The sequence below is a fragment of the Hydra viridissima genome, unplaced genomic scaffold (assembly GCF_058129835.1).
Source record: "Hydra viridissima isolate aposymbiotic clone 2 unplaced genomic scaffold, HvirCarnegie_v1 scaffold_2, whole genome shotgun sequence".
NCBI lineage: Eukaryota > Metazoa > Cnidaria > Hydrozoa > Anthoathecata > Hydridae > Hydra > Hydra viridissima.
The window spans coordinates 25,185,188-25,202,173 of NW_028324301.1; the positions used below are offsets into that span (position 1 = coordinate 25,185,188).

Here is a 16,986-nt window from a genome sequence, read left to right on the forward strand (position 1 = left end):
TAACCTATTTTTTTGTTTTTTTTTTTTCTTCTCTTTTTTCCTTTTAATCTCTTTTCTTTCGTCCAAAAAGCGTTTTGATTTTTGCCTCGCCACAAGCGATGAAATCGATAAAAAAACCTGCTCGGACATTCTCAATTCTCAACAACAAAAGCAATCAAAGTTCTAGCTCTCGAGCACGTGCGCCAACAGGTTGATGAAACCGTTCAAATATGCTCGATCGCTAGAATTTAAAAAAAGAAACAAGCCAGAAACAAACCAAAATAAAAAAAAGCCAAAAACAAAAATGGACATCTTTAGAACGCTTAAATTTTATAAAATATTTTCCTCTGCGTTTTTAACCAGCTAAACTGTCGTAAAGTTTTTTCGGTGCAGTTCATTTAAAAAACTTAGTTTTCAACTTTTAAACGTTTTAGACTTCTCGTTTAAGGCAGTCGAAAGAAATGAGTCGACTCACTCTCTCTCTCTCTCTCTCTCCCTTTTCGGTTTTGTTTTTGTTTACTTGTTTTTGTTTTTTCTTCGTTTGCCTTCGTTTGCCTTTGTTTGCTTTTGGAAAAGTTGTCGCCATGCGAGACTTAGTTTTTTTTTGGCTCAATTTGTGATTAAGTGAAGTTCTAGTCTTGAAAGTGTGCAAAGTGTGGGCCAATCTGGTGGCTGGAGTGATGACACGTGAATGCTGGAAATTCCAGACTTTGAGCGGATTCAGCGTACATAGAAAGAAAAAGTAACATTCACGTGGGTCTCTCCTAAGCTTGCCATTGGTCGGTCTGCTGGCCTTAAGTACCCCCCCCCCCCCCTCAACGTCACGTTTGCTCAACTTTCTCGGTCTTTGGCGCCCAAAGAAAGCTCGAGGAAGGATAAAAATGGCGAGGTTTCGGTACAGCGTTTTCTGTTTTTCCTATTTGTTTTTGTTTGTTTGTTTGTTTGTTTCGTTTGTTTGTTTATTTATTTAATCGTTTTTTTGTTTGTTTCGTTCGTTTGTTTGTTTGTTTCGTTTGCTTCGTTTGTTTCGTGATGTTTTGTTTTCCCTTCTTGATGGCACAAAACAGAAGCAAACAAGACTTTCGGTTATGTTCGGTTATATTCGGTTCAATAAAAGTTTGTTGGTTTCTGCACAACAACAACAACAAAAGTCCCTCTGTCCCTCAAAAGCAGTTTCTCCTCTGTCCAAAAGAAGAGCTTCTTTGTAATCGATCTTGTCTGAATGCAGCTCTCCTTTTGCCTATAGGTTTTTATTCCAACCCTTTTGTTGTTGTTAGTGCCATGTTGTTGTTATTGTTATACTCTGTAAAAGCAGTTGTTGCTGTTGTACTTGTTTGTTGTTTCTAAAGACACTGTTGTTGCTGCTGTTTGCGCTGTTAGTAATCACCCACTTGGCTTGTATTTTTGTTTTTTGTTTTTTGTTTTATTTATAAACACTCTCTGAGTAAGTTTTTATGCTTGCAATGAGTGTTTGTTAATGTTCACCCACTTTGCTTGTTTATAATCTATTTTATTTTATCAACACTCTCTGAGTCAGTGATGGTGTTGCTGTTGTTTTTGTTAGAGCTGCAATGAGTGTTTGTTAATGTTCACACACTTTGCTTGTTTTGTTTTTATTTCTTTATTTTATCAACACCCTTTGAGCCAGTGATGCTGTTGCTGTTGTTTTTGTTATAGCTGCAATGAGTGTTGTTAATGTTCACCCACTTTGCTTGTTTTGTTTTTTTTAATTTATTTATTTTACCAACACCCTTTGAGCCAGTGATGCTGTTGCTGTTGTTTTTGTTATAGCTGCAATGAGTGTTGTTAATGTTCACCCACTTTGCTTGTTTTGTTTTTATTAATTTTTTTATTTTACCAACACCCTTTGAGCCAGTGATGCTGTTGCTGTTGTTTTTGTTATAGCTGCAATGAGTGTTTGTTAATGTTCACCCACTTTGCTTGTTTTGTTTGTGTTTTTGTTTTTGTTTATCAATACCCTTTGAGTCAGTGATGCTGTTTCTGTTGTCGTTGTTATAGTTGCAATGAGTCTTATTAATGTTCACCCACTTTGCTTGTTTTGTTTGTGTTTTTGTTTGTTTTTTTTTCATCAACACCCTCCTAGTCAGTGATAGTGTTGCTGTTGTTTTTGTTATAGTTGCAATGAGTCTTAATAATATTCACCCACTTTGCTTGTTTTGTTTGTGTTTTTGTTAGCTTTTTTTTCATCAACACCCTCTGAGTCAGTGATAGTGTTGCTGTTGTCGTTGTTATAGTTGCAATGAGTCTTATTAATGTTCACCCACTTTGCTTGTTTTGTTTGTGTTTTTGTTTGTTTTTTTTTCATCAACACCCTCCTAGTCAGTGATAGTGTTGCTGTTGTTTTTGTTATAGTTGCAATGAGTCTTAATAATATTCACCCACTTTGCTTGTTTTGTTTGTGTTTTTGTTAGCTTTTTTTTCATCAACACCCTCTGAGTCAGTGATAGTGTTGCTGTTGTCGTTGTTATAGTTGCAATGAGTCTTATTAATGTTCACCCACTTTGCTTGCTTTGTTTGTGTTTTTGTTAGCTTTTTTTTCATCAACACCCTCTGAGTCAGTGATAGTGTTGCTGTTGTCGTTGTTATAGTTGCAATGAGTCTTATTAATGTTCACCCACTTTGCTTGCTTTGTTTGTGTTTTTGTTTTTGTTTATTAACACCCATTGAGTCAGTGATGCTGTTGCTGTTGTTGTTATTATAGTTGCAATGAGTGTTTGTTAATGCTCACCGACTTGGCTTGCTTTGTTTGTTTTTTGTTTTTTGTTTTATCAAAACCTTGTGAGTCAGTGATGCTGCTTTTGTTATTTTACTTGTAATTAGAGTTGTTACTGTTCAGCCGCTTTGGTTGTTTTTTAATCTATCTTATTTTATCACCACTCTCTGATTCGGTGATGATGTTGCTGATGCTGTTGTTGTTGTTTTACTTGCAATGATAGTTGTTACTGTTCAGCAACTTTGCTTTTATTCGTTTTTGTTTGTGTGTTTGTTAGTTGTTTTTTTTTTATCAATATCCTCTGAGTCAGTGATGCTGTTGCTGATGCTGCTGTTGCTGTAGTTGGTTTTTATGCTTGCAATGAGAGTTGTTACTGTTCACCCACTTTGCTTGTTTATAATCTATTTTATTTTGTTAACACTCTCTGAGTCAGTGATGTTGTTGTTGTTATTATGCTTGCAATGAGAGTTGTTACTGTTCACCCAGTTTGCTTGTTTTGTTTTTTTATTTGTTTTGTTTTTTTTTCTTTTTTGTTTTTGTTTTGTTTGTTTTTTTTATCAATACCCTCTGATTAAGTGATGCTGTTGCTGTTGTTATACATGCAATGGTTGTTGTTACTGTTCAGCCACTTTGCTTGTTTTTTTTAATCTGTTTTGTTTTTTCAACACTCTCTGAGTCAGTGATGCTGATGCTGTTGTTGTTATTATGCTTGCAATGAGAGTTGTTACTGTTGTAGTTATGTCTGTCATTTGTCCTTGTTAGCAAGTTCTATTTGCCCTCTCTTGCCTTTTTTCAACACAGTTTCTTTCTTTGAGTCATATGGTTGCGAGATCCTCTCAAACTCCATCTCTTTATTTATTTGTTTCTTTTTTTTTTCTCATTCTCCTTCTCATAATAGCAATCACTGTTGCCACCATGCATGTAATGCTAGTTGCTCTCGTTCTTCTTCTTTTGCTAGTGCAAGCTTTGTTTCTTCTTGTTGCTCTCTTTACTTTCTTCTTGCTCTTTTGCAGAGGACTCGAAAAAACACAGCTCTTCGCTGTAGTTGTGTTTCTCATCAATCCACGCAACATTCCAGGATTGGATACAGGCAGAAGAAAAAAAACTCTCACTAACTGTTTTCTTTTTTTTTTAGCTTAAACCGTTGCAAACAAACACCTGAACATGTCTTCTTCACAAGAAAACAACTCTGTTGTTGCTTCTTCTCCAAACTCTAAAGCAAAAAAAAAGAAAAGAAAGCAGTCACAAGAACAGAGAGACTTAAAGCTCAAAAACAAAGTCAGGGCCGCATTAGTTGCAGCGTGTGGCTCCGTAAACAGGGTTGTACCTTTCTATGGTACCAAGAAGAGGTACGCTGTTAGCTGTCCGATGCCTTTGTGCAAACATTCGTCCACAAGCATTAAAAGACACTTGACTAAAAAAGATCATTCTTGGACTTTGGATGAAGCTTCCATCTTTTACTCTGCAATGGTCAGGAAGTTTCAGCATGCTCGTCTCGAACGCAAGTCCGGCTGTCCAAAACCTTACCCCTGTTTGCAATGTTGGAAGTATTACGACCGACTGGACATACACTTGAAAGAGACTCATTTCTACGATTCCAAGATGATCAAACAAAAGATTGCAGAGGCAAAGCGATACGACAACGAGAAGCTCTATGTCCCTCAATTTATTCGACCTGCCTTCTTTGGTATTAAGCCAGTAGCTGAACAAGCGTCTGCATCAGGCTCTGCATCCTCTGCTCCTGGGCCTTCCTCCTCTTTTTCTTCTCCGGTTCTTTCCTCTGATCCTCTTTTAAGCTTGCCCTCACCAGTTGCTGGTTCGTCCGAGGCTCCTTCTGCAAACCAATGCACCTCTGTAGAAAACAAAGAGCTGAACACCGAATCCGTCCTTGACTCTGATTTCGATTCCTTAGAGCACTTGGTTTCCAGCTCCTATGTCTTGACCGAAGAAAAGAGACTCTTGTTTCAGCTGGACAAAGATGCTTTTCACTTTTATTACCAGTCAGCAGATGAGCTCTTCAGAGACTTTGAAAAGTGGCTTGTGGTAGCCAACAACAACACTTGGTCACAAGCAAAAATCTACAAAAATGCAGTTGTGGAAATATTGACTTGTTGTGACAGCACGTTGACGCTGCACCCAAACGCCCTCACCAATTCCAATGTTTTGGAGGATAGATACTTCTCCTTGCACTTTAAGAAAATTCAGCTCAATTCCAAGCTGAGTGAACTTGACCAAACAAAAGCCATGTCTTGTCACACGTTGTACAACCGCCTCGTCTCCCTTTGTCTCCTGTTTCGTTTCAGTGAAGCCAGAAACGTCTATTTCGGACTTTCTCATGAGGCCATCCGACGTTTGCGCTGCAAGGTGGATGAGTTGCGAAAAGTGCTGAGGCCCTTTCGTTCTTTGAGGAGGAGCCTTGTGAAAAGAAGAAAAAGCATCAACATCATCAATGTCAGTTTGCTGACCGAATATGGCAAGTCTGCATACGTAAGAGACTTAGTGGAATCGATTAGAAAGGCGTCTCTTCCGCTGACTAGAGACAATGCTGTGTCTCTACGAAACCATCTTCTGCTCTCTGTCACTGTAATTAACAGTTTAAGAAAATCTAACATTGCTCTTTTAAACATTAGAGACTACATGGCTGCTGAGAAGAGTGAGTGTGGATATTGCATTGTGCAAGAGCGCTACAAAACAGCATACAAGTACGGAGCCAAAAACATTCTAGTGCCGAACGACTTGAAAGTGTTGATCGATATTTATTTGCTGAGATACAGAGACCTTCTTGTCAACGACTCTCACTACATGGCTGCAGACACCAAGACTGTTTTGGAGTTGAGCGACTGCTACAGGCCCCTTTTTCCTTCGGTGAGAGCCAACAAAGACGAAGGTGTGACACTAGGTGCAACTAGAGTGCCTGTTTACCAGATGGGTTCCTCTGCTATCACCTCTAGCCTGACGTCCTGCTTCAGAAAAAGCCAAGTAAACATTCCCATGAAGCGTCTTACTCCCACTTGCATTCGCGGTTCGATAGCCACTTACTTTGCCAACAACAGCAAAGAAGATCGCGAGCGGTTTGCTACACTCTACATGAAGCACAGCAGACACACAATGGATAGCTTTTATGTGTCCCAGTGGAACGCTGCAGAGGAGTTGCGCTTTGCCCTGGGCATCGGACAGTCCTTCGGAGTCATAGAGTCTTTGACTGTTGAAAAGTCTGAGAGACCACCAAAGGAGGAGAAGGATGTGATGGACTGGCTCCGAACTAATGCAGAGGAGTACGGTTTTCATGATGTTGAGGACATTTTTGAGGAAGATTCAGACTCCGGTTCTGACTCTGAAGAATGTGCTGCTACTTTCGGTTGTACCACAGTGGTTCCATTTTCTCCAGCTGTAGAAAACAATGCTCCTTTAGAGGACAGCAACGAACATGTTGTAGATTTCTTGTGTGAACCTAGCTCAACTCCTGTTTCGTCTGTTCCTTCTGAACAAACAATCGCTGGTCCAGTTCTTGAACTATCCTCTGCTCTTGCACAACTAGTTCCTAATGAACAAGCTGTTTGTATGGATGTAGATCAGACTCTAGCTGTTCCTGTTGGCACAGCTTGTTCTCCTCTTGCATTAACATTATTTCCTGATGAACCGGATTTTATTGAACACCATGCACAACTTTCTCCAGTTTACTTTAGTGAGCAAGTGGTTGCCAAACCTGTTTCTGCTGCTCCTGCTGAACAAGTTGCTTTCAGTCCTTCAAAAGAGGTTTTTTCTGTTCTGCTGGAAACAGTGTCTAATGTTGCTTCACAGCAAGATAATCTTATGGCTGTCACACGTGTTTTCCATGCTCCTCCTGAAGCTGCTCTTCTTGAACCTGCTCTTCTTGAACCTGCTCTTCTTGAACCTGCTCATAAGCAAGTGGTTGCCAAACCTGTTCATGTTGCTCCTTCTCTGCAAGTTGTTTTTAATCCTTCAAAAGAGGTCTTTTCTGTTCCTCTGGCTCCTAATCTTGTTGCTCGTCAGCAAACGATGGCCAAACCCAGTTTGTTTCTTTCAGCTGTTCCAGTCCAACAGGCTGGTACTGTTCTTGAAAAACAGCCCTCACCTGGTGCTGTTCAATCTGTTGGTAGTCTATTTAGCCAAAGTCTTGCTTGTACATCCAGAGGTAAATTCTTTTTGATTTTTGATTTTTATGCAAATCTCAACACGCTTTCAAAAAATAAAAATGCCCAAATTAACTCCTTGCCCTATTGTTATTGTTAAAGCTGTAAAAAAAAAAAAAAAAAAGAAAAACAATAAAAAAAACAAAAAAAAAACAAAAAAAACAACACAGAAGTGTGTATGTATTTGTTGCAGGACTAATTCTGTGATTGCTTAAATGTTTACACAAGTGAATGATACTAAAACTGATTATGTTTTAGAAGTAAAAGATCCAAGAAGAAAAAAAATCAAGTTGGAAATGCCATCTTTTACTCAAGAACACATCGGTAATGTAAAACCTAATTTATACAAACATATATAAACACAAACCTCTTCTTGCACAATTTCAGATGGTTAACTGTTAATAAAAACTTGCCATCATTGCTAAGTGCACTTTTAGAAAGTTGTGTCTACCCGATTTCTAATGATGAAGTTAGAAACTTCACCGTTAGAAATCATGCACAGCTTGTTATTATCTCTAACACTTAGAAACTGTTGATGGTTTTTTTATGAATTAGAAAAATGAACATGGTTTTATTTTATTTCAGGATCAACTCAGCCAAGAACAAAGGAAAACAAAGCAGAAGTTAGCCAATGCCAATTAGGTAATCTTTCAAAAACCAGTTGTTGCTATCAGTGCAAACAATAAGGTCAACAAAAAAAAACAAATAAAAAAACAAAATTAATCTTGTCATGCTTCAGAACCAAATGAATATTCGATTTAATCTCTTTGTGTTATGACTTGAGTTTGTAAAATTTTAGATGAAATAGTTGAAAAGCTGAATGCTTGCCCTGGCCACAACGAATGGTTCAACACCAGAAGTTTTCCACGATGTGCAGCTTTGGTGTTGGCATACATCTTGCAAGACGTGTTTACAGATGTAAGCTCAAGTTGCTCGTACAAAGATTACCTTGGCATCTTGGCAAATCATAGCAGTGACAAGCTCATTCATGTCTTGCAAAAGTACTCCTACCGAAGCCATATTAAAGACAAAATTAAAAACATGAAGCTAAAAATTCAAAAAGAGGGTAGTTTAGAAAAGTTTGTTCAATATGGCAATATAGTGAGACCATTTATGTAGTTTAGAAAAGTTTGTTCAGTTTGGCAATAAAGATGGGCCTTTTGTGTAGTTTGTTTTCTCTATGCTTTTGCAAATATATTTATCTGTTTCGCTAAATACATAATAAACAAGAAGTTCTGTTAAACTGTTCTCACATTTCTTATTTAAAGATAGTTCAAACTTTTTTTATCTTTAAAAAAAAAAAAAAGTCGTTTTGTTATTCTGTTAACACTTTTAATAGAGTTGCATTTAGAATTATTTCTGATGTTTTTAAGAGTTTGTTAAAAAGCAAATTAATATTTTCTGTGATGTTAAACTGCATAAGTGAAATTTAAAAAAGGAAAACTGCTCCAACCATTTTTCGGAAAAAGAAATCAAAAAGTTCCTTATTTTAAAAGATCTAGACATCCATTTCTTCTTCAGCAAAATAGCGAGGCTTTTTTTATGAACTCTTACTCTCTATTTTTTCATATATTTACACAAAGGATTTTATTTAGTTCAATGTAAACATACATAGAAGTATATTATGTTTTTTTTTTGTTTTTTTTTTTTTTTATGGTGTCTAACTTTTGTTTCACTTCTATTTTATTTTACGTTTATCTTGTATTTTATCATGCCTTATTGGTTTTTGCGTTTTGTGATGTCAAGCTGCGTAAGCTAAACTTAAAAGAGGAAAACTACGCTAACTTTTCTTTGAAAAAATATTCAAAAAGTACCTTAAAAGAGAAAGCACACGAATTTAAAAAGTTGTATCTTGCCATCCAATTCTTCTTCTGCAAAGTAGTGAGGCTTTTGCTCTCTAACTTATCTCTATTTACGCAAAGGGTTTTATTTCAATGTAAACACGTATAAAAGAATACTTTGTTAAAAATAATGTTAAAGGAGTTGCGTAAAAAAAACGTCTGAATAAACTTTCTTTACAAAAAAAAACAACTAAGAAACAAGCGCGCCTAAGAAAAACCAGATCGCGATTCACTAAGTCAATAGACGAAAGAAACAAACTTTAAAAAGTCTTTCTAGACAACAAATTCTATTTTTGGCAATGCAGTTTTTGTATTTATGCAACCTATCTTTTGTTTCACTTCTACTTTATTTTACGTTTACCTTGTATTTTGTCTTGCCTTTTTGCGTTTTGTGATGTCAAGCTACATAATCTAAACTTAAAAGAGGAAAACTAGGCTAGTAGAATATTATGTTGTTGGTTTTATATGCAGCCTAACTTTAGTTTCATCTATATTTTGTTTTGCGTTTATCTTATATTTTATCTTGTCTTTTTGAGTTTTGTGTTTTGTGATGTCAAGCTACATAAGCTAAACTTTAAAGAGGAAAACTACGCTAACCTTTTTTTGAAAAACTATTCAAAAACTACCTTTAACAAAGTAGCGGGGCTTTTTATGCACTTTTACTCTCTAACATACCTATATTTGCGCAGAGGATTTTATTTAACTCAATGTAAACATACGTAGAAAAATATTGTTACCCGTTTATTTTATGCAGCCTAACTTTAGCTTCATCTGTATTTTATTTTACGTTTATCTTATATTTTATTTTGTCTTTTTGAGTTTTGTGCTTTGTGATGTCAAGCTACATAAGCTAATGTTAAAAGAGGAAAACTACGCTAACCTTTTTTTGAAAAACTATTCAAAAACAACCTTTAACAAAGTAGCGAGGCTTTTTATGCACTTTTACTCTCTAACATACCTATATTTGCGCAGAGGATTTTATATAACTCAATGTAAACATACATAGAAAAATATTGTTACCCGTTTATTTCATGCAGCCTAACTTTAGCTTCATCTACATTTTATTTTACGTTTATCTTATATTTTATTTTGTCTTTTTGAGTTTTGTGTTTTGTGATGTCAAGCTACATAAGCTAATGTTAAAAGAGGAAAGCTACGCTAACCTTTCTTTGAAAAACTGTTCAAAAACTACCTTAGACATAATCTAGATTTAAAAGAGGAAGACTACGCTATTTTTGCTTTGAAAAAACTTTCGAAAACTACCTTAATCGATAGAGATAGCACACGATTTTAAAATGTTGTATCTAGTCATGCACTTCTTTTACACCAAAGTAGCGAGGCTTTCTATGCACTTTTACTCTCTAACATAGCTATTTTTGCGCAAACGGTTTTATTTATTTCAATTTAAACATGCCTAGTAGATTATTATGTTGTTGGTTTTTTATGCAGCCTAACTTTAGTTTCATCTATATTTTATTTTGCGTTTATCTTATATTTTATCTTGTCTTTTTGAGTTTTATATTTTGTGATGTCAAGCTACATAAGCTAAACTTTAAAGAGGAAATTTACGCTAACCTGTCTTTGAAAAACTATTCAAAAACTACCTTTAACAAAGTAGCGAGGCTTTTTATGCCTTTTTACTCTCTAGCATACCTATATTTGCGCAGAGGGTTTTATTTAATTCAACTTAAACATACCTGTTAGATTATTATGTTGTTGGTTTTTTATGCAGTCTAACTTAAGCTACATCTATTTTTCATGTTACGTTTGTCTTATATTTTATTTTATGTTTTTGTGTTCTGTGATGTCAAGCTACATAAGCTAATGTTAAAAGAGGAAAGCTACGCTAACCTTTCTTTGAAAAACTATTCGAAATCTATTTTTGAGATAATCTAGATTTAAAAGAGGAACACTACGCTAATTTTGCTTTGAAAAAACTCTCGAAAACTACCTTATTCGATAGAGATAGCACACAAATTTAAAAAAGTGTATCTAGTCATCCACTTCTTCTACAGCAAAGTAGCGAGGCTTTCTATGCACTTTTACTCTCTAACATTATGCATTTTACTCTCTATTTTTGCGCAAAGGGTTTTATTTAATTCAATTTAAACATGCCTAGTAGATATTTTATGTTGTTGGTTTTTTATGCAGCCTAACTTTAGCTACATCTATTTGTCTTATATTTTATTTTATGTTTTTGTGTTCTGTGATGTCAAGCTACATAAGCTAATGTTAAAAGAGGAAAGCTACGCTAACTTTTCTTTGAAAAACTATTCAAAATCTACCTTTGAGATAATCTAGATTTAAAAGAGGAACACTACGCTAATTTTGCTTTGAAAAAACATTCGAAAACTACCTTATATTTTATCTTGCCTTTGTTAGTTTTGTGTTTTATTATGTCAAGCTTCATAATCTAATCTTAAAAGAGGAAAACTGCGCTAACTTTCCATTGAAAAAGTACTCAAAAAGGACCTAAATCGATATAGATAGCTCACGATTTTAAAAAGTTGCATATAGTCATCTTCTTCAGCAAAGTATCGAGGCTTTTTATGGATTTTTACTTTAACAAAGTTGCGAGGCTTTTAATGCTTTTTTACTAACATACCTATATTTGCGCAAAGGATTTTATATAATTCAATTTAAACATGCCTAGTAGATTATTATGTTGTTAGTTTTTTATGCAGCTTATCTTTAGTTTCATTTATATTATGTTTTAGGTTTATCTTATATTTTATCTTATCTTTTTGAGTTTTGTGTTTTGTGATGCCAAGAATTTTAAGCTAAACTTAAAAGAGGAATGCTACGCTAACCTTTCTTTGAAAATCTATTCATAAACTACCTTAGACAAAAGCTAGATTTAAAAGAGGAAAACTACGCTATTTTTGCTTTGAAAAAACTTTCGAAAACCACCTTAATCGATAGAGATAGCACACAATTTTAAAAAGTTGCATATAGTCATCCACTTCTTCTGCAGCAAAGTAGCGATGCTTTTTATGCACTTTTTCTCACTAGTTTGCTTATATTTACGCAAAGGAATTCATTTAATTCAATCCAAGCATATATAGAAGATTATTATGCTATGATTTTTTTTTTCTTTTATGCAGCCTAACAATTATTTCACCTATATTTTATTTTACGATTAACTTTTATCTTACTTTTCTTTTTTGAGTTTTGTGTTTTGTGATATCAAGCTACATAAACTAAACTTTAAAGAGGAAAACTACGCTAACCTTTCTTTGAAAAACTATTCAAAAACTACCTTTAACAAAGTAGCGAGGCTTTTTCTCTCTAACATACCTATATTTGCGCATAGGATTTTATTTAATTTAATGTAAACATACCTAGTAGATTATTATGTTGTTGGTTTTTTATGCAGTCTAACTTTAGCTTCATCTGTATTTTATTTTACGTTTATCTTATATTTTATTTTGTCTTTTTGAGCTTTGTGTTTTGTGATGTCAAGCTACATAAGCTAAACTTAAAAGAGGAAAGCTACGCTAACCTTTCTTTGAAAAACTATTCAAAAACTACCTTTAACAAAGTAGCGAGGCTTTTTCTCTCTAACATACCTATATTTGCGCATAGGATTTTATTTAATTTAATGTAAACATACCTAGTAGATTATTATGTTGTTGGTTTTTTATGCAGTCTAACTTTAGCTTCATCTGTATTTTATTTTACGTTTATCTTATATTTTATTTTGTCTTTTTGAGCTTTGTGTTTTGTGATGTCAAGCTACATAAGCTAAACTTAAAAGAGGAAAGCTACGCTAACCTTTCTTTGAAAAACTATTCAAAATCTACCTTTGAGATAATCTAAATTTAAAAGAGGAACACTGCGCTATTTTTGCTTTGAAAAAACTTTCGAAAACTACCTTATTCGATAGAGACAGCACACAAATTTAAAAGTTTGTATCTAGTCATCCACTTCTTCTACAGCAATGTAGCGAGGCTTTTTATGCACTTTTACTCTCTAACATACCTATATTTGCGCAAAGGATTTTATTTAACTCAATGTAAATATACATAGAAGAGTATTGTTACCCGTTTATTTTATGCAGCCTAACTTTAGTTTCATCTATATTTTATATTGCGTTTACCTTATATTTTGTCTTGCCTTTGTTACTTTTGTGTTTTGTTATGTCAAGCTTCATGATCCAATCTTAAAAGAGGAAAACTGCGCTAACTTCTCATTGAAAAAGTACTCAAAAAGGACCTAAATCGATATAGATAGCTCACGATTTTAAAAAGTTGCATATAGTCATCTTCTTCTTCAGCAAAGTATCGAGGCTTTTTATGGACTTTTAATCTCTTATTTACCCAAATTTGCGCAAAGGACTTTACTTAATTCAACTTAAACATGTCTAGTAGATTATTAAGTTGTTTGTTTTTTATGCAGCCTAACTTTAGTTTCATTTATATTTTATTTTACGTTTATCTGATATTTTATCTTGTCTTTTTGTGTGTTGTTTTGTCAAGCTACATAAGCTAAACTTAAAAGTGGAAAACTACGCTAACCTTTCTTTGAAAATCTATTCAAAAACTGCCTTAGACATAAGGTAGATTTAAAAGAGGAAGACTGCGCTATTTTTGCTTTAAAAAAACTTTCGAAAAATACCTTAATCCATCGAGGTAGTACACGAATTTACAAAGTTGTATCTAGTCATCCACATCTTCTATAGCAAAGTAGCGAGGCTTTTTATGCACTTTTGAGTTCTAATTTATCTCTGTTTACGCAAATGGTTTTTGTTTATTTCTGTGTAATGATATACAAAAGAGTATTTTGTTAAAGATTATGCTGCAGGAGCTGCGTAAAAAAACTCTGGTGACCTTTCCTTAAGAAAAAAGCAACTGAGAGGCATGTGCGCTTTAGAAAATTCAAATCGCGATTCTTCAAATTAAAAGACGAAAAGAACGAACTTTAAAAGCTCTTACTAGACGTTTGTGTTTATGATAGGCAATGCAGTTTTAGATTTTATGCAGCCTAACATTTGTTTCATCTATATCTTATTTTACGTTTATCTTATACTTTATCTTGCCTTTTTGAGTTTAGTATTTTGTGATGTCATGCTAAATAAGCTAAACTTTGCTAATTTTTATTTGAAAAAATATTCAAAAACTACCTGAATTATAAGCTAGATCTAAAAGAGGAAAACTGCGCTAACTTTTCTTTGAAAAAATATTTAAAAACTACCTTAAACATAAGCTAGATCTAAAAGAGGAAAACTACGCTAACTTTTCTTTGAAAAAATATTCAAAAACTACCTTAAACATAAGCTAGATCTGAAAGAGAAAAACTACGCTAACTTTTCTTTGAAAAATTATTCAAAAACTACCTTAAACATAAGCTAGATCTGAAAGAGAAAAACTACGCTAACTTTTCTTTGAAAAATTATTCAAAAACTACCTTTAAACATGATTTAGATTTAAAAGATGAAAAATACACTAACATTTCTTTGAAAAAATATTTAAAAACTACCTTAAACATAAGCTATATCTAAAAGAGAAAAACTACGCTAACTTTTCTTTGAAAAATTATTCAAAAACTACCTTTAAACATGATTTAGATTTAAAAGATGAAAACTACACTAACATTACTTTGAAAAAATATTTAAAAACTACCTTAAACATAAGCTAGATCTAAAAGAGGAAAACTACGCTAACTTTTCTTTGAAAAAATATTCAAAAACTACCTTAAACATAAGCTAGATCTGAAAGAGAAAAACTACGCTAACTTTTCTTTGAAAAATTATTCAAAAACTACCTTTAAACATGATTTAGATTTAAAAGATGAAAACTACACTAACATTTCTTTGAAAAAATATTTAAAAACTACCTTAAACATAAGCTAGATCTAAAAGAGGAAAACTACGCTAACTTTTCTTTGAAAAAATATTTAAATACTACCTTAAACATAAGCTAGATCTAAAAGAGGAAAACTACGCTAACTTTTCTTTGAAAAAATATTCAAAAACTACCTTAAACAAGCTAGATCTGAAAGAGAAAAACTACGCTAACTTTTCTTTGAAAAATTATTCAAAAACTACCTTAAACATAAGCTAGATCTGAAAGAGAAAAACTACGCTAACTTTTCTTTGAAAAATTATTTAAAAACTACCTTAAACATAAGCTAGATCTAAAAGAGGAAAACTACGCTAACTTTTCTTTGAAAAAATATTCAAAAACTACCTTAAACATAAGCTAGATCTGAAAGGGGAAAACTACGCTAACTTTTCTTTGAAAAAATATTCAAAAACTACCTTTAAACATGATTTAAATTTAAAAAAGGAAAACTACGCTAACATTTCTTTGAAAAAATATTTAAAAACTACCTTAAACATAAGCTAGATCTAAAAGAGGAAAACTACGCTAACTTTTCTTTGAAAAAATATTCAAAAACTACCTTAAACATAAGCTAGATCTGAAAGGGGAAAACTACGCTAACTTTTCTTTGAAAAAATATTCAAAAACTACCTTTAAACATGATTTAAATTTAAAAAAGGAAAACTACGCTAACATTTCTTTGAAAAAATATTCAAAAAGTACCTTAATCGAAAGAGATAGCACACGAATTTAAAAAGTTGCATCTAGTCATCCGTTTCTTCTTCATCATCAAAGTAGCACACGAATTTAAAAAGTTGCATCTAGTCATCCGTTTCTTCTTCATCAAAGTAGCGAGGCGTTTATGCACTTTTTATTCTCTAATTTATCTCTACTTACGCAAATGGCTTTTGTTTATTTCAATTTAAAAATTTTCAAAAGAGTATTTTGTTAAAGATTATGCTGCAGGAGCTGTGTAAAAAAACTCTGGTGACCTTTCCTTAAGAAAAAGCAACTAAAATAGATGTGCGCCGAAGAAAATCCAAATTGCGATTCACTAAATTAAAAGACAAAAACAACAAACTTTAAAAGTGAAACCATTTTTACAAGCGTATTTTGTAAAGATGAAATGTTCTTATTACATTCTAACGTTACGAAAAGGATTTTCTTCTGTTCAAATATTTATTACAATTTAAAGTGTTAAATAATGTTACAGAAACGACCTAAGACGCCTGTTATATTAATTTAAACGAACAAAATAGATAAAAAAAAAAGAAAAACTATCATTTAAAAAAAAAAGAAAAAAAGAAAAGAAATAGAAATTGAGGAAAAACAAAAATAAGAACTTCTAACAAAGAGCTTTTCTTTTTATTTTTCAGATTTTAGATGCTTAATTCCTTGGAATGAAAAGTTGAACTGATGACCCACTACTAAGGTTGTTCCTAGCCTTCCGTTCTCAAACTAGGCAATTCTGAGAGGCTGTTTGATTAAGTACCGTTGATAGTAGTATCGCACGTAAGAGACTTCTAAAACTCTGATTATTAATTCCTTGAATGAAGAGATGACTTCATACTCACTAACGAGGTTGTTCTTAGCCATCCGTTCTCAAACTATGCAAAACAGTGAAGTTGTTTGATTAAGTATCACAGTTTGCTGATTTGCACGTGCACCATTGCCGAAACTGTGATGCTTGGTTCCTTGATTGGATTGAAGAAGCTCATCACCATGCTTTTTACAAGCTGTCCGTTGTTATGTTTTGCAATTCAGTGGTTCTGTTTTGCAATTCATTTTCTGTTTGTTTAAGTACCATCGATGGTGGTGTCGTGCATGCAAACTTTCCGAAACTCTGATGCTTGTTTTTCTTGAATGGAGAGATGAGCTTATACTTTAGGTGACTTTTAAAACTGCAGTAATTAGTGCCTCGAATGGAAAAACGAACTCATTCATTACAGACCAAGGTTGTTCCTGGCCATCCGTTAACATATTAGGCAAAGGAGAAAGTTAGCTTTATTTGTCGTGCAGATTGTCCGCTTTGACGTAAAATGCGACAAATTTGCTGAACGCTCTGTTTGCGCCGCCCAAGAGTCATTCTGTTTCTGCGTTGCTAGCGTCTGTCGGCTAAATACAACTGTAGACTCCGCGCAAGCTTTTTCACCGCAAAAGTTGTACAGAGCCACACCGAAGGCTAAAATCGACTTTAAGGTCGAAGGTTAAAATCGACCCTAGAGCTTTGAAAACGACGTCACGAAATTTTCAAGTACATCATCGAAGAAAATTACGGCGGCCAGATGCGACTCTTAGTACTAACTCTTCTAATCTTAGTACGTTAAGCATTCCAGTCGAGAGATCAGACGTTTTTTCGTCACCTAAGAGACCGGCCGATCCGTTTGCGACGCTGCGGAAAGAAAGAAGATGGCAAACCACAGGGTTGTTACCGTAACAAACCTCCGTGAGTACCT

General features: G+C 33.8%; 1 protein-coding gene across 2 annotated transcripts; it reads left to right on the top strand.

Annotated features, from left to right (window-relative positions):
• Window positions 1-802: 802 nt before the first annotated feature.
• LOC149892594 (uncharacterized) lies at window positions 803-8,173 on the top strand. Of its 2 annotated transcripts, XM_090077731.1 has the most exons (5): window positions 803-874; window positions 3,849-6,869; window positions 7,126-7,191; window positions 7,453-7,509; window positions 7,667-8,173. In XM_090077731.1, the coding sequence occupies exons 2-5, from the start codon at window positions 3,878-3,880 to the stop codon at window positions 7,984-7,986; spliced, it is 3,435 nt and encodes a 1,144-aa protein (XP_089933857.1). In that variant the 5' UTR covers window positions 803-874; window positions 3,849-3,877; the 3' UTR covers window positions 7,987-8,173. The 2 variants fall into 2 exon arrangements, with proteins under 2 accessions (XP_089933857.1, XP_089933858.1); XM_090077732.1 differs by having other exon boundaries at window positions 836-6,869.
• Window positions 8,174-16,986: the final 8,813 nt, after the last annotated feature.

Coding starts and splice junctions, on each gene's coding strand:
- LOC149892594 (XM_090077731.1), top strand. CDS start 3,878: ATGTCTTCTTCACAAGAAAACAACTCTGTTGTTGCTTCTTCTCCAAAC. Junction 6,870..7,125: donor TCTTGCTTGTACATCCAGAG/GTAAATTCTTTT, acceptor ATTATGTTTTAG/AAGTAAAAGATCCAAGAAGA. Junction 7,192..7,452: donor TTTTACTCAAGAACACATCG/GTAATGTAAAAC, acceptor ATTTTATTTCAG/GATCAACTCAGCCAAGAACA.